A 17,709-nucleotide genomic window follows, 5' to 3' on the forward strand; every position below is an offset into this window, starting at 1 on the left:
TTTCCCTAGTGACTTTTCTGTTCCTCTTGCTGTTGGCTTCTGATTAAGTGAAAGGTGCAGCTTAAACAAAGGTGACGTAGTCAAGGAGATGGTCTGTCTGCAAGAGAGATGTCAGCAGTACATGAAAGTTAGATGAGATTATCTCCAAGGTCCTTTGTAACTCTGATATTCTGTGATCCCCTTTTTCTGCTTCTCGTCTTCAATGACTTCCCCTTCCTTTGAAAGACTCTTTTATAGTCTGTGGTTCTGCCTGTTTCCGCTGCTGCATTTTCCTCTGCTGCTTCTTTGTCCTTTCTGGGTCATGCACCAAAGCTCAGCCCCTGCTCTTCTGCGCCTGTCATCCTCACTGGCTCTTTCTTTGCACCAGTGGTTGTCTCCACTCCCAACTCATTAATGAAACTTACCCAGATGGCGTGAATTTAGACCCAGTAGATCTAAAATGGCATTAGTACTTTTTCCTCTCCTGACTGGTTGTTTTCAGTTGCCTTATTTTGGTTAACAATACTGCTTTTGTTTTAATCATCCAAGTTTGAGGTTCTTCATGAATCTGTCTTTATGTTAATCTCCAAATTCTTTCAGATTGACTTTTTGTCTCTCTTCCCACTGTTACCACTCTAGTTGAGACTATAACAGCTCACCCTTGTATTGTAATAGCTTGTATTATAATCTCCTATTTGGTCTTGTCCACTCTGTCCTATCCTTTCTCTTTCCAGCCACTGTGCAGATTAAACTAAGTACAATAGTTCATGAGTCAGGTCTAAAAGCCTTAGCCTGCCATTCAGGTTCTTTTATAATCCGATTTTACCTTACAGACTTAAAAATTCTACCTAAGTCAAACAGGCTCCCATGCTGTTCCCTTCTTAGTTCATCCTTCTCACCTTTGTATCTTTGTTCATGGTGTTCTGTCAGCTTTCAGTATAAGCTGGGGCTTATATTGGGAAAAAAACGCTTTTATTTCATCTCAGTCCTTAGAAAATTTTTGAATTTCATTTAAGAAATAAATGAGCAACCTAAGAAATTCCATTCAAATAAAGCTCTAATTAACTTGAGATTTCTCAATAATTCTGTTTAGTGAATAGCTAAAAAGCACAAATAGCATTTTTCTGTTGCTAAATTTGGGAGTCAATCTCATATAAATCAGATATTTTCTCTTGTTTTTCTCAGACACTTACAGCCACAGAGTGCCATTGCATAAGCCTACGGATTGGGAGAAGAAGATTCTAATATGGTCAGGTCGCTTCAAAAAGGAAGATGAAATTCCAGAGACTGTCTCGTGAGTGCTGAATTTAGGGTTGTAAGCAGCTTTTATTTTTCAGTAATTTATTTTAAAGGAAAAGCAGTTCCTCTGAGTCTATTTAAAACCTTTCAGCCATATTTAAAAGTTTCCACTTTTCTAAACGTTTACTTCTTGACAAGTACCTGGAATAAAAACAGTGCTGGAAAATCAGTGCATTGTCGTTGCTCTTCTGTAGTGCCTAGTGAAGAGCTGTCAGTCACTCTGAAGTCAGCTGGTTTGATTTTCTCTCCTAGCTATAGAAAGTAACTAAATTAATTTCTCTTTTTGTATATTTTTTTTGTTAGCATGTAGAAATGCAACATTTCCATATGTTAATTTTGGTCCTACAGCTTTATCCAGTTCACTGATGAACTCTAGTAGTTTTCCTGGTGGCATCCTTAGGATTTTCTGTGTATGGGTATCATGTCATCTGCAAACAATGACAGTTTTACTTCTTCCTTTCCAATTTGGATTCCTTTTATTTCTTTCTCTTCTTTGATTGCCATGGCTAGGACTTCCAAAACTGTATTGAATAAAAGTGGCAAGAGTGGGCATTCTTGTCTTTTTCCTGATCTTAGAGGGAATGCTTTCAGCTTTTCACTGTTTAGTGTAATGTTAGCTGTGGGCTTTTTTATATATGGCCTTTACTGTTTTGAGGTATGTTCTTTCTGTGCCCACTTTTTGGAGAGTTTTTACCATAACCAATATTACATTTTATCAAAAGCTTTTTCTGCATCTATTTAGATCATTGTATAGTTTTTGTTCTTCATTTCGCTAATGTAGTGTATCATACTGATTGATTTGTGGGTGGTGAAAAATCCTTGCATCCCTGGGATAAATCCCATTTGATCATGGTGTATGGGCCTTTTAAGTTATTGTTGGATTTGGTTTTCTAGTATTTTGTTGAGGATTTTTGCATCTATGTTCATCAATGATACTGGTCTGTTATTTTTTTGGTGTTGTTGGTATCTTTGTCTGGTTTTGGTATCAGGGTGATGGTAGCCCATAGAATGAGTTAGGAAGTATCCCTTCCTGTGCAATTTTTTGGAATAGTTCCAGCAGGAGAGGTGTTAACTCTTCCCTAAATGTTTGCTACAACTCACCCACGGAGCTATCTGGTTCTAAACTTTTATTTGTTGGGAGTTTTAAAAATACAGTTCAATTTCAATACTAGTTATTGGTCTGTTAATATATTCTATTTCTTCCTGGTTCAGTCTTGGGAGATTGTACCTTTCTAAGAATTTGTCCATTTCTTCAAGGTTCCCATTTTATTTGCATATGGTTTTTCATAATAGTCTCTTGTGATCCTTTGTATTTTTGTGGTGTGGGCTGTAACTTCTCCCTTTTCATTTCTGATTTTATTGATTTAGGCCTTCTCACTTTTTCTTTTTCCCTAATGAGTCTGGCTAAAGGTTTATCAGTTTTGTTTATCTTTTCAAAAAACCAGCTTTTAGTTTCATTGATCTTTGCTGTTGTTTTTTTTTAGTCTTTGTTTAATTTATTTCTGCTCTGACGTTTATAATTTCTTTCCTTCTACTAACTTTTGGTTTTGTTTGTTCTTTCTCTAGTTGCTTTAGGTGTAAGGTTAATTTGTTTATTTGAGATTTTCTTATTTCCTGAGGCAAACTTATATTGTTTAAAAACTTCCCTCTTAGAACTGTTTTTGCTGCATCCCAGAGGTTTTGGATTGTTGTGGTTTTGTTTTCATTTGTCTCTAGGTTTTTTTATTTTCTGTTTGGTTTCTTCACTGATCCATTGGTTGTTTAGTAGCATATTGCTTAGCCTCCACGTGTCTGTGTTTTCTGCAGTTTATTCTTATAGTTGATTTTTAGTCTCATAGTGGTTGGAAAAGATGCTTGATATGATTTCAGTTTTCTTAAATTTACTGAAACTGGCTCTGTGACCCAGCATATGACCTGTCGTGGAGAATGTTCCATGTGCACTTGAAAAGATTGTATTCTCTCTTTCCGCCATCTTTCCGTGCCGCCAGAATGGTGCGTATGAATGTCCTGGCTGATGCTCTCAAGAGTATCAACAATGCCGAAAAGAGAGGCAAACGCCAGGTCCTTATTAGGCCGTGCTCCAAAGTCATCGTCAGGTTTCTAACAGTGATGATGAAGCATAGTTACATTGGCGAATTTGAAATCATTGATGATCACAGGGCTGGGAAAATTATTGTGAACCTCACAGGCAGGCTAAATAAGTGTGGAGTGATCAGCCCTAGATTTGATGTGCAACTCAAAGATCTAGAAAAATGGCAGAATAACCTGCTCCCATCCCGTCAGTTTGGTTTCATTGTACTGACAACCTCAGCTGGCATCATGGACCATGAAGAAGCAAGACGAAAACATACAGGAGGGAAAATCCTTGGATTCTTTTTCTAGGGATGTAATACATACAAATAAAATGCCTCAGAGGACAAAAAAAAAAAAGAAAAGGAAAGATTGTATTCTGCTGCTTTCATATGGAATACTCTAAATGTATCAAGTAAGTCCATTTAGTCTAATGTGTTATCAAGGTCTGTGTTTCCTTATTGATTTTCTGTCTGGATATAAATGGGATATTAAAGTCCCATACTAATATTGTCTTACTCTCAATTTCTCCTTTTATGTCGGTTAATTTTTACCTTACATATTGAGGAGCTCCTGTGTTGGGTGCAGATATATTTAAAATGGTTATGTTTTCTTGGATTGATCACTTGATCATTATACTGTCTCTCTTTTTCACTTGTAACAGTATTTTAAAGTCTATTTTGTCTGATTGATATGAGTATTGCTACTTTAGGTAGCAATACTCACATGCATGAAATACCTTTTTTCATCCTCTCACTTTCAGTCTGTATGTGTCCCTAGATCTGAAATGAGTCTCTTTAGGCAGCATATATATGGGTCTTGTTTTTCTTCCATTCAGTCTGTATTTTTTGGTTGGAGCATTTAGTTCATTTACATTTAACGTAATCATGTATATGTATATACTCACTGCTTTTTTGTCAATGTTTTAGATTTTTTATTGACATATATCTAATTTACAGTGTTTCAGGTATACAGCAGAGTTATTCAGTTATATATATATATATATATATATATATATACACACACACACACATCTATTATTTTCCATTATAAGTTATTATAAGATATTGAATATAGTTCCTTATGATAGACAGACTGCCTGATGAACTATGTATGGAGGTTCGTGACATTGTACAGGAGATAGGGATCAAGACCATCCCCGTGGGAAAGAAATGCAAAAAAGCAAAATGGCTGGGGGAGGTCTTCCAAATAGCTGGGAGAAAAAGAGAAGTGAAAAACAAAGGAGAAAAGGAAAGATATTCCCATTTGAATGCAGAGTTCCAAAGAATAGCAAGGAGAGATAAGAAAGCCTTCCTCAGCGATCAATGCAAAGAAATAGAGGAAAACAACAGAATGAGAAAGACTAGAGATCTCTTCAAGAAAATTAGAGATACCAAGGGAACATTTCATGCAAAGATGGGCTCAATAAAGGACAGAAATGATATGGACCTAACAGAAGCAGAAGATATTAAGAAGAGGTGGCAAGAATACACAGAAGAACTGTACAAAGAGCTTCATGACCCAGATAATCATGATGGTGTGATCACTCACCTAGAGCCAGACATCCTAGAATGTGAAGTCAAGTGGGCCTTAGAAAGTATCACTAGGAACAAAGCTAGTGGAGGTGATGGCATTCCAGTTGACCTATTTCAAATCCTGAAAGATGATGCTGTGAAAGTGCTGCACTCAATATGCCAGCAAATTTGGAAAACTCAGCAGTGGCCACAGGACTGGAAAAGGTCAGTTTTCTTTCCAATCCCAAAGAAAGGCAATGCCAAAGAATGCTCAAACTACTGCACAATTGCCCTCATCTCACACGCTAGTAAAGTAATGCTCAAAATTCTCCAAGCCAGGCTTCAGCAGTACGTGAACTGCAAACTTGCAGATGTTCAAGCTGGTTTTAGAAAAGGCAGAGGAACCAGAGATCAAATTGCCAACATCCGCTGCATCATGGAAAAAGCAAGAGAGTTCCAGAAAAACATCTATTTCTGCTTTATTGACTATGCCAAAGCCTTTGACTGTGTGGATCACAATAAACTGTGGAAAATTCTTCAAGAGATGGGAATATCAGACCACCTGACCTGCCTCTTGAGAAACCTGTATGCAGGTCAGGAAGCAACAGTTAGAACTGGACATGGAACAACAGACTGGTTCCAAAGAGGAAAAGGAGTACATCAAGGCTGTATATTGTCACCCTGCTTATTTAACTTCTATCCAGAGTACATCATGAGAAATGCTGGGCTGGAAGAAGCACAAGCTGGAATCAAGATTGCCGGGAGAAATATCAATAACCTCAGATATGCAGATGACACCACCCTTATGGCAGCAAGTGAAGAACTAAAGAACCTCTTGATGAAAGTGAAAGAGGAGAGTGAAAAAGTTGGCTTAAAGCTCAACATTCAGAAAACTAAGATCATGGCCTGTGGTCCCATCACTTCATGGCAAATAGATGGGGAAACAGTGGAAACAGTGTCAGACTTTATTTTTGGGGGCTCCAAAATCACTGCAGATGGTGATTGCAGCCATGAAATTAAAAGACGCTTACTCCTTAGAGGAAAAGTTATGACCAACCTAGATAGCATATTCAAAAGCAGAGACATTACTTTGCCAACAAAGGTCCATCTAGTCAAGGCTATGGTTTTTCCAGTGGTCATGTATGGATGTGAGAGTTGGACTGTGAAGAAAGCTGAGCACCAAAGAATTGATGCTTTTGAACTGTGGTGTTGGAAAAGGCCCTTGAGAGTCCCTTGGACTGCAAGGAGGTCCAACCAGTCCATCCTAAAGAAGATCAGTCCTGGGTGTTCATTGGAAGGACTGATGCTGAGGCTGAAACTCAAATACTTTGGCCACCTCATGCAAAGAGTTGACTCATTGGAAAAGACCCTGATGCTGGGAGGGATTTGGGGCAGGAGGAGAAGGGGACGACAGAGGATGAGATGGCTGGATGGCATCACCAACTCCATGGATGTGAGTTTGAGTGAACTCCAGGAGTTGGTGATGGACAGGGAGGCCTGGCGTGCTGCGATTCATGGGGTTGCAAAGAGTCGGACACAACTGAGTGACTGAACTGAACTGAACTGATGCTCTACAACAAGCCTTTATTGTTTGTTTTTTATGTGTAGTATGGATTTGTTTTGTGGGTCTTTTTTTCTTTCTTCTTTTGTTCTCATCTCTTCTAATATGAGTATAATTAGTGTATTTTGTATTCCTTTTTATTTGTTGTGTGTATATTTATTATAGAGTTTTGGTTTGCAGTTACCGTGAGGTTTTCATGTAACAGTCTGCGTATATATGTGATTGTTTTAAGGAGCTCATCTCTTAGTTTCAAATACATTTTAAAAAAACACCTGAGTTTGTACATTCCTCTCCTAATGACTACTGTTTTTGATCTCATGTGTGTGTATGTGTGCATGCTCAGTAGCTCAGTCATGTCTGACTCTTTGCAACCTCATGGACTGTAACCCAACAGGCTTCTCTGTCCTTGGAATTCTCCAGGCAAGAATACTGGAGTGGGTTTCCATTTCCTTCTCCAGGAGATCTTCCTGACCCAGGAATCAAACCCACGTCTCTTGCGTTTCCTGCGTGGCAGGTAGACTCTTTACATTGTGCCACCTGGGAAGCCCATATTTTACATCTGATTGTTTTGTGTATCCCTTAACTGCTTACTGTAGATACAGATGATCTTTACTACTTGTCTCTCTTAATCTCCCTACTATCTTTGTATATGTATAATTTCCTACCTTTACTAACTTTGTATGTGAATGATTTCCTAACTTTACCTTTGCCAGTGAGCTCTTTCATTCCATAATTTTCTTTTTCGTAACTGTGGCCTTTTCTTTTTTGCCTAGAGATGTTCGTTTAACATTTCTTGTTAAGGCCACTTTGGTGGTGCTGAATTCTCTTAGATTTTGCTTGTCTGTAAAGTTTTTGATTTCTTCATCAAGTCTGAATAAGAACCTTGCTGGGTAGACTATTCCTGGTTGTAGGCTTTTCTCTTTCATTCCTTTAAATATTTCGTGTCACTTCCATCTGGCCTGCAGAGTCTACTAGAAAATCAGCTGATAGCCTTGTGGGAATGTCATTCTATGTAATTTGTTACTTTTCTCTTGCTGCTCTTAGTATTCTCTGTTTATCTTTAATTTTTGTCATTTTGATTTTTGATTACAGTATTCTTGGTGTGTTCCTCTTTGGGTTAATCCTGTATGAGATTCTGTGCTTCCTGGACTTGGATGACTTTCATTTCTCAGGATAGTAAACTTTTCAGCTATTATCTCTTCAATTATTTCTGAAACACTTTCTTGCTCTTCTCCTTCTGGGACCCCTATAATGTGAATTTAATGGGCTTGATGTTGACCCAGAGGTCTCTTAAACTGTCCTTATTTCTTTTCATTTTTTTCTGCTCAGTGGCAGTGGTTTTCACTATTCTGTCTCCCAGCTCAGTGATCCATTTTTCTGTATCATTTAGTCTACTGTTGATTCCTTCTACTGTAGTTTGCATTTCAGCTACCGTATTTTTCACATCTGGTTATTCTTTGTGTTTTCTCGTTTAAAAACTTCTAACTTCTCGTTCTGTGCACCCATTCTTCTTCCAAGTTCTTTGCTCATCTTTATGATCATTACTCTGAGGTCTTTCTCATGTAGGTAGGCTATCTCCACTTAGTTCATCTTCTAGGGTTTTATCTTATTCCTTCTCCTAGAACATATTCCTCTGCTGCCTCTTTTTATCTGAGTCGCCAATTGTATTTGTATGTACATGATTGCAGATCCCTGGGGAGCCCTGGCACTAGTGGTGGCCCACTGCTGGCCAGTGATAGGGTCCTGATAAATCTGAGCCTGTTGCCCACCCAGAGGCAGGTGAAGCAGATCCTGGGATTAGTACCAGACTACTGGTAGGCAGAGCTGATTCCTGGAGTCTGGCTACACAACCCAGGAGCCCCAGAGTTCATTTCAGACCTGGGAATCATTCCAAGTTGAGAACCACTGCTCTTGCCTCATGGTTTGCATCTTGGCCAAAAGAGATTCTAAGAAATAGTTGCAGTCTCCCCATGGGACATCATCCTCTTCAGAGACAGGTACTTGGAACAAAGCTCCTGGACATTCATTCTCTTCCAGTAAGGAATTGTTCTGGAGCCTTCTGGCTTCTGAATCAAGTCATGATTGAAGAAGTTCTGGGTTAATTCAGGGTATCTTTTTCTAGGAAGATAAGTAGGTTTTGCTTTCTGTTTACAACAACTTTAACAGCGCCCTTCTCTTTTTGCCTGTCAAATTAAATAACACATTATATTCACTAGAATTATTTCAGCAGGAGAGCCTTGGTCCTTCTTAGCTCAAGTGACAGTTGTATTCTTCTGGGAGAGCATGCTGGAAATAAGTATGACTTCAAATTCTTATCTCTACTGTAATTTCTTCGTGCATATCCCAGCAGAAATCAGGCTGGTATGTACTCATGGCCTATTATGTACTCAGCGCCTATTAAGGTGCTTTATACACTTTACTAAGGAAAACCTGCTATAGTCTGACTTGTAGGTGGTCTCAGGACACCATCAAGCCCAAAGCACGATCTCACGAGTCACCCTAGCAGTCTCTTCTCTGGGCCTGGGCCACCGTTTACCCTTGTGCTGGTAATTCTGAACAGGCACTGCTTAACATACTGGTTCTTATTGTTCCCTGTAGAATGGAGGGCAACCTTGTGGCCTTATTTAAATGCATTTTATTTTTTTATGTCCCCTCAAATGGAAAGTACATCACTTTTCCTGAGGATTACAACACTTCAGTTGGAAATACCAGTTCACATAAAACATTTGTCAACATGAGTAGTTGTGGCTGGTGGGATCTCAGATGCTCTTAATAGAGCAATTCAGTGTTCTTAGCAGTTGTCCCTGGTTCCTCCCACCCTGCAGGCCCACCTTCAGTGCCTAGAGGACTCCATCCACATTGCTCCCTCACTGGATCCAAGCTCTTACATCAGTGTATATATGCTTTCAGGGTTCTTCTCCTACCATCTGCAACACCCTGGACCCTGTACCTCCTTCCATGCATTTTTGAAGTACTTTCCTCTCTCTAGTTTCAAAAGTAATATAAGGAGGGAAAAAAAGTTAGCACTCACATTCATTCATCTAGATATAATCACTCCCTACATACTACTGAGTAGGCTAGTTCTCTATCCTGAGCCCATTAGGACTCCACATACCCTGCCCTGATGCTCATCAAACACTCAGGTAGTAGAACTGGGACCCACTGCCTACCCACAGAATCACCAAGGTGAAGCAGCCTTCTGTTTAGATTCTTCCCTGTTAGGCCGTTTAGCTTTCACATAAGAATGGTAATCCAACCCAAAACTTTCTGTCAAGGTACATAGGTCTGTATTCAGCAGACCAGTTATAGGAGGCACTTGACAAAGAGCACAGTCTCAAGTTCATTGTCACTCAGTTTTACCAAAACATTAGTTAAAAGATAAATGTTACGGGAGCATTGCCTAAAGGATCTTTCTGCTGTGCCAGGTATCCTGAAATCTCTTCCTGGTTCAAGGCAGAGAGCAAAAGCTGGGTATAAAGAGCACATTGTTTACCTCTCCCATGTTTGTTTTCTTTCTGCGCTTTGTGTTGAACCTTATGAAGCTCATTGCAGTGTGGCTCAGATGGTAAAAAAAATCCACCTGCAATGCAGGAGACCTGGGTTTGATCCCTGGGTTGGGAAGATTCCCTGGAGGAGGGCATGGCAGCCCACTCCAGTATTCTTGCCTGGAGAATCCCCATGGACAGAGGAGCCTGGTGGGCTACAGTCCATGGGGTCTCAGAGAGTCAGAAATGACTGAGTGACTAAGCACAGCACAGCACATTGTCAGGATATTATTCAGAATGTCATTATATCATATAGTATTTTCTTAAGAACCTCAAGGAGAAATAGATACTGGTTCATTTTAGCACTGGCTGCTAAAGTGAATCTACAGAGCCAAAACTGGGCCTACCATGGCAAGTGTAGATTACCATGTCTTGCCCTTTTTTGGCTTTTTTTCTTTATTTTGCCTTGTTCCAGGCTCGATTTTTCATCTTCATACTTTTTTTCCCCTTATTTTTCCTACTTTAAATTTGTGCAGTCTTACTGTGTTTTTTTTTTAAAGTTCAAGTATAGCTGATTTAAGTGTGGTGTTTTAGTTTACAGCAAAGTGATTCAGTTATACATAATACATACTTTTTCAGATTATTTTCTGTTATGTTACAAGAGATTGAATATAGTTCCCTATGCTACATAGTAGATCCTTGTTGTTTATCTAATATATGTGTGTATCTGTTAATCCCAAACTGAATTTATCCCTCCCCCTCCATTCTCTTTGGTAACCATAAGATTATTTCCTGTGTCTGTGAATCTATTTCTATTTTGTAAGTAAGTTCATTTCATATTTTATATTCCACATCTAAGTGATACCATACGATATTTGTCTTCCTCTGTCTGACTTCACTTAGTATGATAACCTCTAGGTCCATTCATGTTGCTCCAAATGGCAACTTCCATTATCTTTTTCAGCTGTGTAATATTCCATTTTATGTGTGTGCATGTGTGTCTATGTATGTGTATAGGTGTGTGTGTGACTGTGTCATCCATGTCTTGGCTGTTGTAAATGCTGCCGTGAACACTGGGGTGCATGTATCTTTTAGAGTTTTTGTCTCTTCTGGATATATGCTTAGGAGTGAGATTGCCAGATCATATAGTAACTTTTTTTTTGGTTTTTAAAGGACCCTCTATATGGTTCTCCCTAGTGGCTGTATCAGTTTTTTTTATTATTATTTTTTTTGTTTGTTTGCTTTTTTTTTTTAATTTTTTTTAAATTTAATTTTATTTTTAAATTTTACATAATTGTATTAGTTTTGCCAAATATCAAAATGAATCTGCCACAGGTATACATGTGTTCCCCATCCTGAACCCTCCTCCCTCCTCCCTCCCCATACCATCCCTCTGGGTCGTCCCAGTGCACTAGCCCTAAGCATCCAGTATCGAGTATCGAACCTGGACTGGCAACTCGTTTCTTACATGATATTTTACATGTTTCAATATCATTCTCCCAAATCTTCCCACCCATTTGAATCAGTTCTAATGAGGTGGATGAAACTGGAGCCTATTATACAGAGTCAAGTAAGCCAGAAGGAAAAACATCAATACAGTATACTAACGCATATATATGGAATTTAGAAAAATGGTAACAATAACCCAAGGTACGAGACAACAAAAGAGACACTGATGTATCAGTTTTCATTCCCACCAACAGTGCATGAGGGCTTCCTGTTTCTCTGCATCCTTGCCAACATTTGTTACTTGTGGTCTTTTTGATGTCAGCCATGCTGACAGGCTTGAAGTGATACCTCATTGTGGTTTTCTTGATGATTCTTGATGTGTTTTTCTGTGCCTGATGGTTTCTTTTAGAAGTTTCTACTTAGGTCTTCTGCCCATATTTGATTGGTTGGTTTTTAAGATATTGAGCTGTATGTCCTGTTTGTATATTTGGGAAATTAAGCCTTTGTTGATCACATCAGTTGTGAATATTTTCTCCCATTCTGTGGGTGTTTTTTTTTTTTTTTTTTTTCCTTTCTGTTTTGTGTGTGGTTTCCTTTACTGTGCAAAAGCTTATAAATTTAATTCAGTCCAATTTATTTTTGCTTTTCTTTCTTTTGCCTTGGGAGACTGACCTAAGAAGACATTGGTAAGATTTATGTCAAAGAATATTTTGCCTGTGTTCTCTTCTAGGGGTTTTATGGTGTCATGTCTTATATTTAGGTCTTTAAGCCATTTTGAGTTTGTTTATTTTTGTGTATGGTGTGAGGGCGTGTTTTGACTTCACTGATGTACATAAGGCTGTCTAGCTTTCCCAAACCACTTACTGAATAGACTTTTCTCCATTGTATATTCTTGCCTTCTTTGTCCAAGATTAATTGATTATAGGTGTGTGGGTTTGTATGTTCTGTTCCACAGATTTGCATGTCTGTTTTTGTGCCAATACCATGCTGTTTTGATTACTGTAGCTTTGTAGTATTGTCTGAAGTCTTGGTGTGTTATGCCCCTAGCTTTGTTCTTTCTCTTCAGGATTGCTTTGGCAATTCTGGGTCTTTTGTGGCTCTATATAAATTTTAGGATTATTTGTTCTAATTCTGTGAAAAATAGTATGCATAGTTTGATAGGAATCACATTAAATCTGTAGACTGCTTTGGGTAGTATGACCATTTTAACAGTATTAATTCTTCCAATCCAAGACTGCACTATGATAAATAGAAGTGGTGAGTCAAATGTCCTTGACTTGTTCTAGAATTTAGTGGGAAGACTTTTAGCTGTTCACTGTTGAGTATTTGGTTGACTATGGATTTGTCATAAATGCTTTTATTAAGCATTTTTATTATTTTTAAAAATTTCCTCTGTACCTACTTTGGTGAGAGTTTTTAACATGAATTAATACTGAATTTTATCAAATGCTTTTTCTATATCTGTTGAAATGATCACATGGTTTTTGTCTTTCGTTAACGTGGTGTATCACATTGATTTGCATATGTTGAACCATGCTTGCGACCCTGGATGAATCCGACTTGATCATGGTGTGTGATCCTTTTTATGTGTTGTTGGATCCAGTTTCCTAATATTTTGTTGAGTATTTTTACACCTATAGTTATCAAAGATATTGGCCTGTAGTTTTCTTTTTATATGTCTGATTCTGGTATGAGGGTGATGGTGGCTTCATGGGATGACTTTGGGAGCGTACCCCCCTCTTTAATGTTTTGGAGTAATTTGAGAGAGATCATTGTGAGTTCTGTGTTTGGTAGAATTCTCCAGTGAAGCCATCTGGTCCTGGACTTTTGTTTGAAGAGAGTTTTGTTTTATTAGTACTACATACTCTATTTCAATTCCAGTGATCAGTATGTTCAGATTAGTTATTTCTGCTTGATTCATTTTTGGGCTGTATGTTTCTAGGAACTTGTCTATTTCTTCTAGGTTATCCAGTTTGTTGGCATATATTGTTTAAAGTATACTCTTAATGGTTGGGTGTTTTTTTTTTTTTTTTTTGTATTTCTGTGGCACTGGTTATTATTTATCCTTTTATTTCTTATTTGGATCCTTTCTCTTGTTTACCCTAGCCAGAAGTTTTTTGATTTTTTTTTATCCTTTCAAAAAATGAGCTCTTGGTTTTAATGATTTTTTTCAATGTCTTTCTTAAACTCTATTTTATTTCCTTGCTGATCTTTACTTTCTTCTGCTATGGTTTTGTTTGTTCTTCATATTCTAGTTCTTTTAGGTGGTTGGTTAGGCTGTTTGAGATTTTTCTTGGTTTTGGGTGGTTTTTTTTTTCAGTTTTCATAAAAGTGTGTTTTATTGTTGGCAGATAGCACCTCTAACAGTTAAATGCATTGAAGTAATGTATGGGCTTCCCAGGTGGTGCTGGTGGTAAAGAACCCATATGCCAGTGCAGGAGACGCAAGAGACATGGGTTTGATCCCTGGGTTGCAAGGATCCTTTGAAGGAGGGCATGCAACCTACTCTATATTCTTGCCTGGAGAATCCCACGGACAGAGGAGCCTGGTGGGCTGTAGTCCATAGGGTCACAAAGAGTTGGACATGACTGAAGAGACTTAGCATAGCATAGCAATGTATAGGTGACTGCACAACTGCAGCATTGGTAACTAGATAGATAACCCTTTCAACTAGAAACCAACTAATAAGTAACTATCTAAATATTTAAAATACAGCTCTTATTTAGATCATCCTTTGTTTTGATCACCTTGGGTATATGGGGCTCCTGTTGGTCACACTGCAAATATATTAAAGTCAGATCTTCTGATACCCGTTCCTGGAGGTTTCTCTCATCCTCCAGCTCCAGAACAAGCCCAGGTTTGTGACCTCCAGCATTATACTCTTCCCATCTACCAGAGCAGACAATGGAGGCTTCATACCAGGCCTCAAAGTCTGAGTGTAGCCTATTCCAATTAAACTATAGTTGTTGACTTTTGCATAAACTGAAGCAATAGGATCCAACTGATATTTAGCTGCAGTGCCAAAGCTAGTGCAGCTGGTTCCTGATGTCCAAGCAAGGTTTATTAAACTGTGAAGATAAATTGATCCTCTAAATTCTTTCCCATCATTGGCATAGTATGTAGCTGGAAGTCCTCAGTCCCACTATCTTCATCTCCACCCCTTTATCGTGATTTATATAAAAATATAAAGTGAATTGTGAAAATGCTCCATCTTCCACAAAGATCTCGTAGGTCTTTGGGGGAGACTTCCCCAAAGACCTACAAGATCTTTGGGTCTCACCTCCTTTTTTTATATTTATGGGCACCACTCCACTCCTGATTTGTGGGACACAGAGGTTTATATCCTCTGGCAACTCAGAAACTTTAACTCTCTCTCATGATCTCACTGCATTGCTAGGTTTGAGATGCTCGATGCTGCAAAGAACAAGGTCCGGGTGAAGATCAGCTATGTAATGATTGCCTTGACAGTGGCAGGATGCGTATTGATGGTTATAGAGGGCAAGAAGGTAAGAGTGGACCTCCCCTCTATCTTTATGTATTTTCCACAAAAGACCTAGAGGAAATCAGGGGTTAACTCTTTATTGTCTGTGATGAGGAAGTCACTTCCTATACAGGAAATGATAAGAAACAAAATAAAATATGGTAGGACCACACCTGAGATTATCATGCCTGGAGGTAAATAGCAAATCCTAACTTTGGCATGCTGAAGAACTAAAATAGTTAGAAGGGTTTAGTTGCCACAGGTGTCATAAGGAATGTGAAACAAGATGTGTGACACTGGCATATATACTGATATCTCCTTGTATGTCTGTAAAGCACTCACAGTGCATGGACTTACTGATCCTCACTCTGCCTTAGTCTTGGTAAGTGTTCTTAGCACTGTTCTCTACTTGGATGTTCCAACTAGGCCATCTGTCTAAGCTCCTAAGCAGTACACAGGCATTCAGGTCCACAAATCCAGACATTATTATGTCTTACCGTCTTCCAGGTACCTTGTTGTTGTCTCAGTTAAATCTTACAACAATGCTGCAAGGTAGATACTATTATTAGGACCTCATTTATAAATGAGGAAACAGCATAGAAAGCTTAGTAACTTACCCAAGTTCACACACATCTCCCTAATAGCAGAGCCACAGTTTGAATCTTGACCTAATTGAGGTGACAGGAAAAGTATTCCCACTTACTGAGTGCTCAGTTTATAACAGGTATTGTTAAACTTGGGCTTAGTGGTTAAGAATCCCCCTGCCAGTGAAGGAGATCCGGGTTCGATCCTTGGGCTGGGATGATCCCCTGGAGTTGGAAACGGCAACCCGCTCCAGGATTCTTGCCTGGAGAATCCCATTGACAGAGGAGCCTGGCAGGCTATAGTCCATCGGGTTGCACAGAGTCTGATACAACTGAGGCATCTGAGCACAGCACATTGTTCAGCTTACTAATCACCACAGTAATCGTGAGAACCTAAGAGGTCAGTTCTCTTATCCATGTTTTGTAAAAGAAGAACCAAAACTTAGAGACGTTACTTTTTCCAATGTCACATAGCTAGTAAGTGGTAAGACAAAAAGGTAGAGCCAAGTGTGCCGACAACTATCTTGTGATTAAAATACAGATATTTTTCTATGCAGCAGTACTGGCCAAGCCATTATTTAAATCCCATGTCTAATGCTATATATCACAGCTTCCACATGGAAAGAAATGTCTTATATCTATTGTCAAGAATCTACAAAGGTTCTGCAAACCCAGTGATAACTGACTTCCTTATGCGCAGTGAGTCCAGAGTAAAAGTGAACTTCTGATTCGCTTGAGAGTCTTGGAATAGAAAATACCAACCATTTAGGCTGATGTTATGACAGCATGAAGGGCAAGTGTGGAGGCCTGGGTGAAGTTCTTTTGACAAATGTGTTCCTACCCTACTTCAGTATTTTTTCCTGTCTCCCTCTTTGACTTTTCATGCTCTCAGACTGAACCTACAGAAGCATATAAAACAGGATATAGGGATTCTAAGAACTCTGAGAAATCTGCATTGCTTTTGTCTACTTGATGCTAGCTGAGTTTAAATATTCCAGAAACAGATCACTCCCTGGGATCCCCCCAGCCTCATGAAAGGGTATGCACTGTATAAAGAGCTCCTCTCCTGTCCTATACCAAAAATATTATTTCTCTTTTATGGAACTGTCCGTTTCTGAAAAGTTGGTAAATGCTACTGTAATGACTAACTTCTGAACTTACTGTGATTTAGAAGAGAGAAATTAGCCCTTGTGTTTTGTCCTCTTCATCATCTAACCATTCTGATTCTGCGCCCCTCTCCATACTTAATTCTGAAGAAAAACACCACCTTATAGGGTGCTGGTTTCACTCATTTGATATGAAAATTTGAAACTAGACTGTTTATGTAAGCTTCAGAGATTAAACAAGTCAGAGGGAGGGAAGCAAGGGAAGAAGGTTGCATCTCCTCCACTGCTCTTCACTCTCAGAGGATGGAGTGCCAAGGTAGACACTGCTGGGAGTCATCAAGGGTAGTACTTGGTGAAATCTGGGATCCCCAAAGCTGAATGTTTGTGGTAAAAGGAATACGGAACTAGAAGGGTGTGAAAGTATACACATGAGTTGGGGATGGAGAAATGGTAGCAACAAAGAAAAGTGAGAGGAGGAAGAAAGGGGGTAGAAATGCAAAGAAAAAGGTGTTTAATGCTAAAGAGAGGAAAAGAGAAAGACAAGGGAATATATTATAAAGGGAGAAGAGAGGCTAGAAGATTTAAAGAGAGAGGCCAGAAAGGAAGAGAAGGCAGAGGTATGGCATTTCTCTTGTGCGTGAATGGATGGACTGCCATACTGGGAGCATTAGAGGAGGCAGAAGGCACATGGAGAGGGCTGCTGTGCCTGGCGCACAAGCAGTGAACCATTCCACCATGCCTGTACTTGCCACGTCAGGTAATGACATCCTCCCCGAACCGGCATAAATAATCACTTGTTCACATTTGTTTCACTTTAGGCTGCCAGAAGAAATGAGACTTTAACAAGCTTGAACCTAGAAAAGAAAGCTCGTCTGAGAGAAGAAGCTGCTATGAAGGCCAAAACAGAGTAGCAGATATATCGTTGGTTGGATTTTGAAGACCTAGAAATAATGCTGCAGCAATAGGCCTTACTAAAAAGAATGTGGTGTATGAGCTTCCCTATTTCCACTCTAGAGCTACAAATAAATTTTCTTAAAGAAATGACTTGTCTATATTTTACAACTTTCAGTTCAGTTCAGTTGCTCAGTCGTGTCTGACTCTTTGCGACCCCATGAACCGCAGCATGCCAGGCCTCCCTGTCCATCACCAACTCCTGGAGTTCACCCAAACTCATGTCCATT

The 17,709-nt window shown here is 39.1% G+C and overlaps 2 protein-coding genes across 2 annotated transcripts in view; both read left to right on the forward strand.

Annotated features, from left to right (window-relative positions):
- The window catches only part of FAM162A (family with sequence similarity 162 member A), a 41,236-nt gene extending 23,667 nt beyond the window's left edge, over positions 1–17,569 (forward strand). The window contains exons 3-5 of the mRNA XM_019955507.2: positions 1,165–1,273; positions 14,755–14,863; positions 17,347–17,569. Coding sequence (XP_019811066.2) covers positions 1,165–1,273; positions 14,755–14,863; positions 17,347–17,439 — 311 coding nt within the window. The 3' untranslated portion in view covers positions 17,440–17,569. The remainder of the gene's footprint in view (positions 1–1,164; positions 1,274–14,754; positions 14,864–17,346) is intronic.
- LOC109555003 (small ribosomal subunit protein uS8-like) lies at positions 3,232–3,692 on the forward strand. Its single transcript, XM_070799768.1, has one exon. The coding sequence runs from the start codon at positions 3,268–3,270 to the stop codon at positions 3,658–3,660; it is 393 nt and encodes a 130-aa protein (XP_070655869.1). The 5' UTR covers positions 3,232–3,267; the 3' UTR covers positions 3,661–3,692.
- Positions 17,570–17,709: the final 140 nt, after the last annotated feature.

This window comes from Bos indicus, chromosome 1 (assembly GCF_029378745.1).
Source record: "Bos indicus isolate NIAB-ARS_2022 breed Sahiwal x Tharparkar chromosome 1, NIAB-ARS_B.indTharparkar_mat_pri_1.0, whole genome shotgun sequence".
In the NCBI taxonomy this organism is placed as follows: domain Eukaryota; kingdom Metazoa; phylum Chordata; class Mammalia; order Artiodactyla; family Bovidae; genus Bos; species Bos indicus.

Coding starts and splice junctions, on each gene's coding strand:
- LOC109555003 (XM_070799768.1), top strand. CDS start 3,268: ATGGTGCGTATGAATGTCCTGGCTGATGCTCTCAAGAGTATCAACAAT.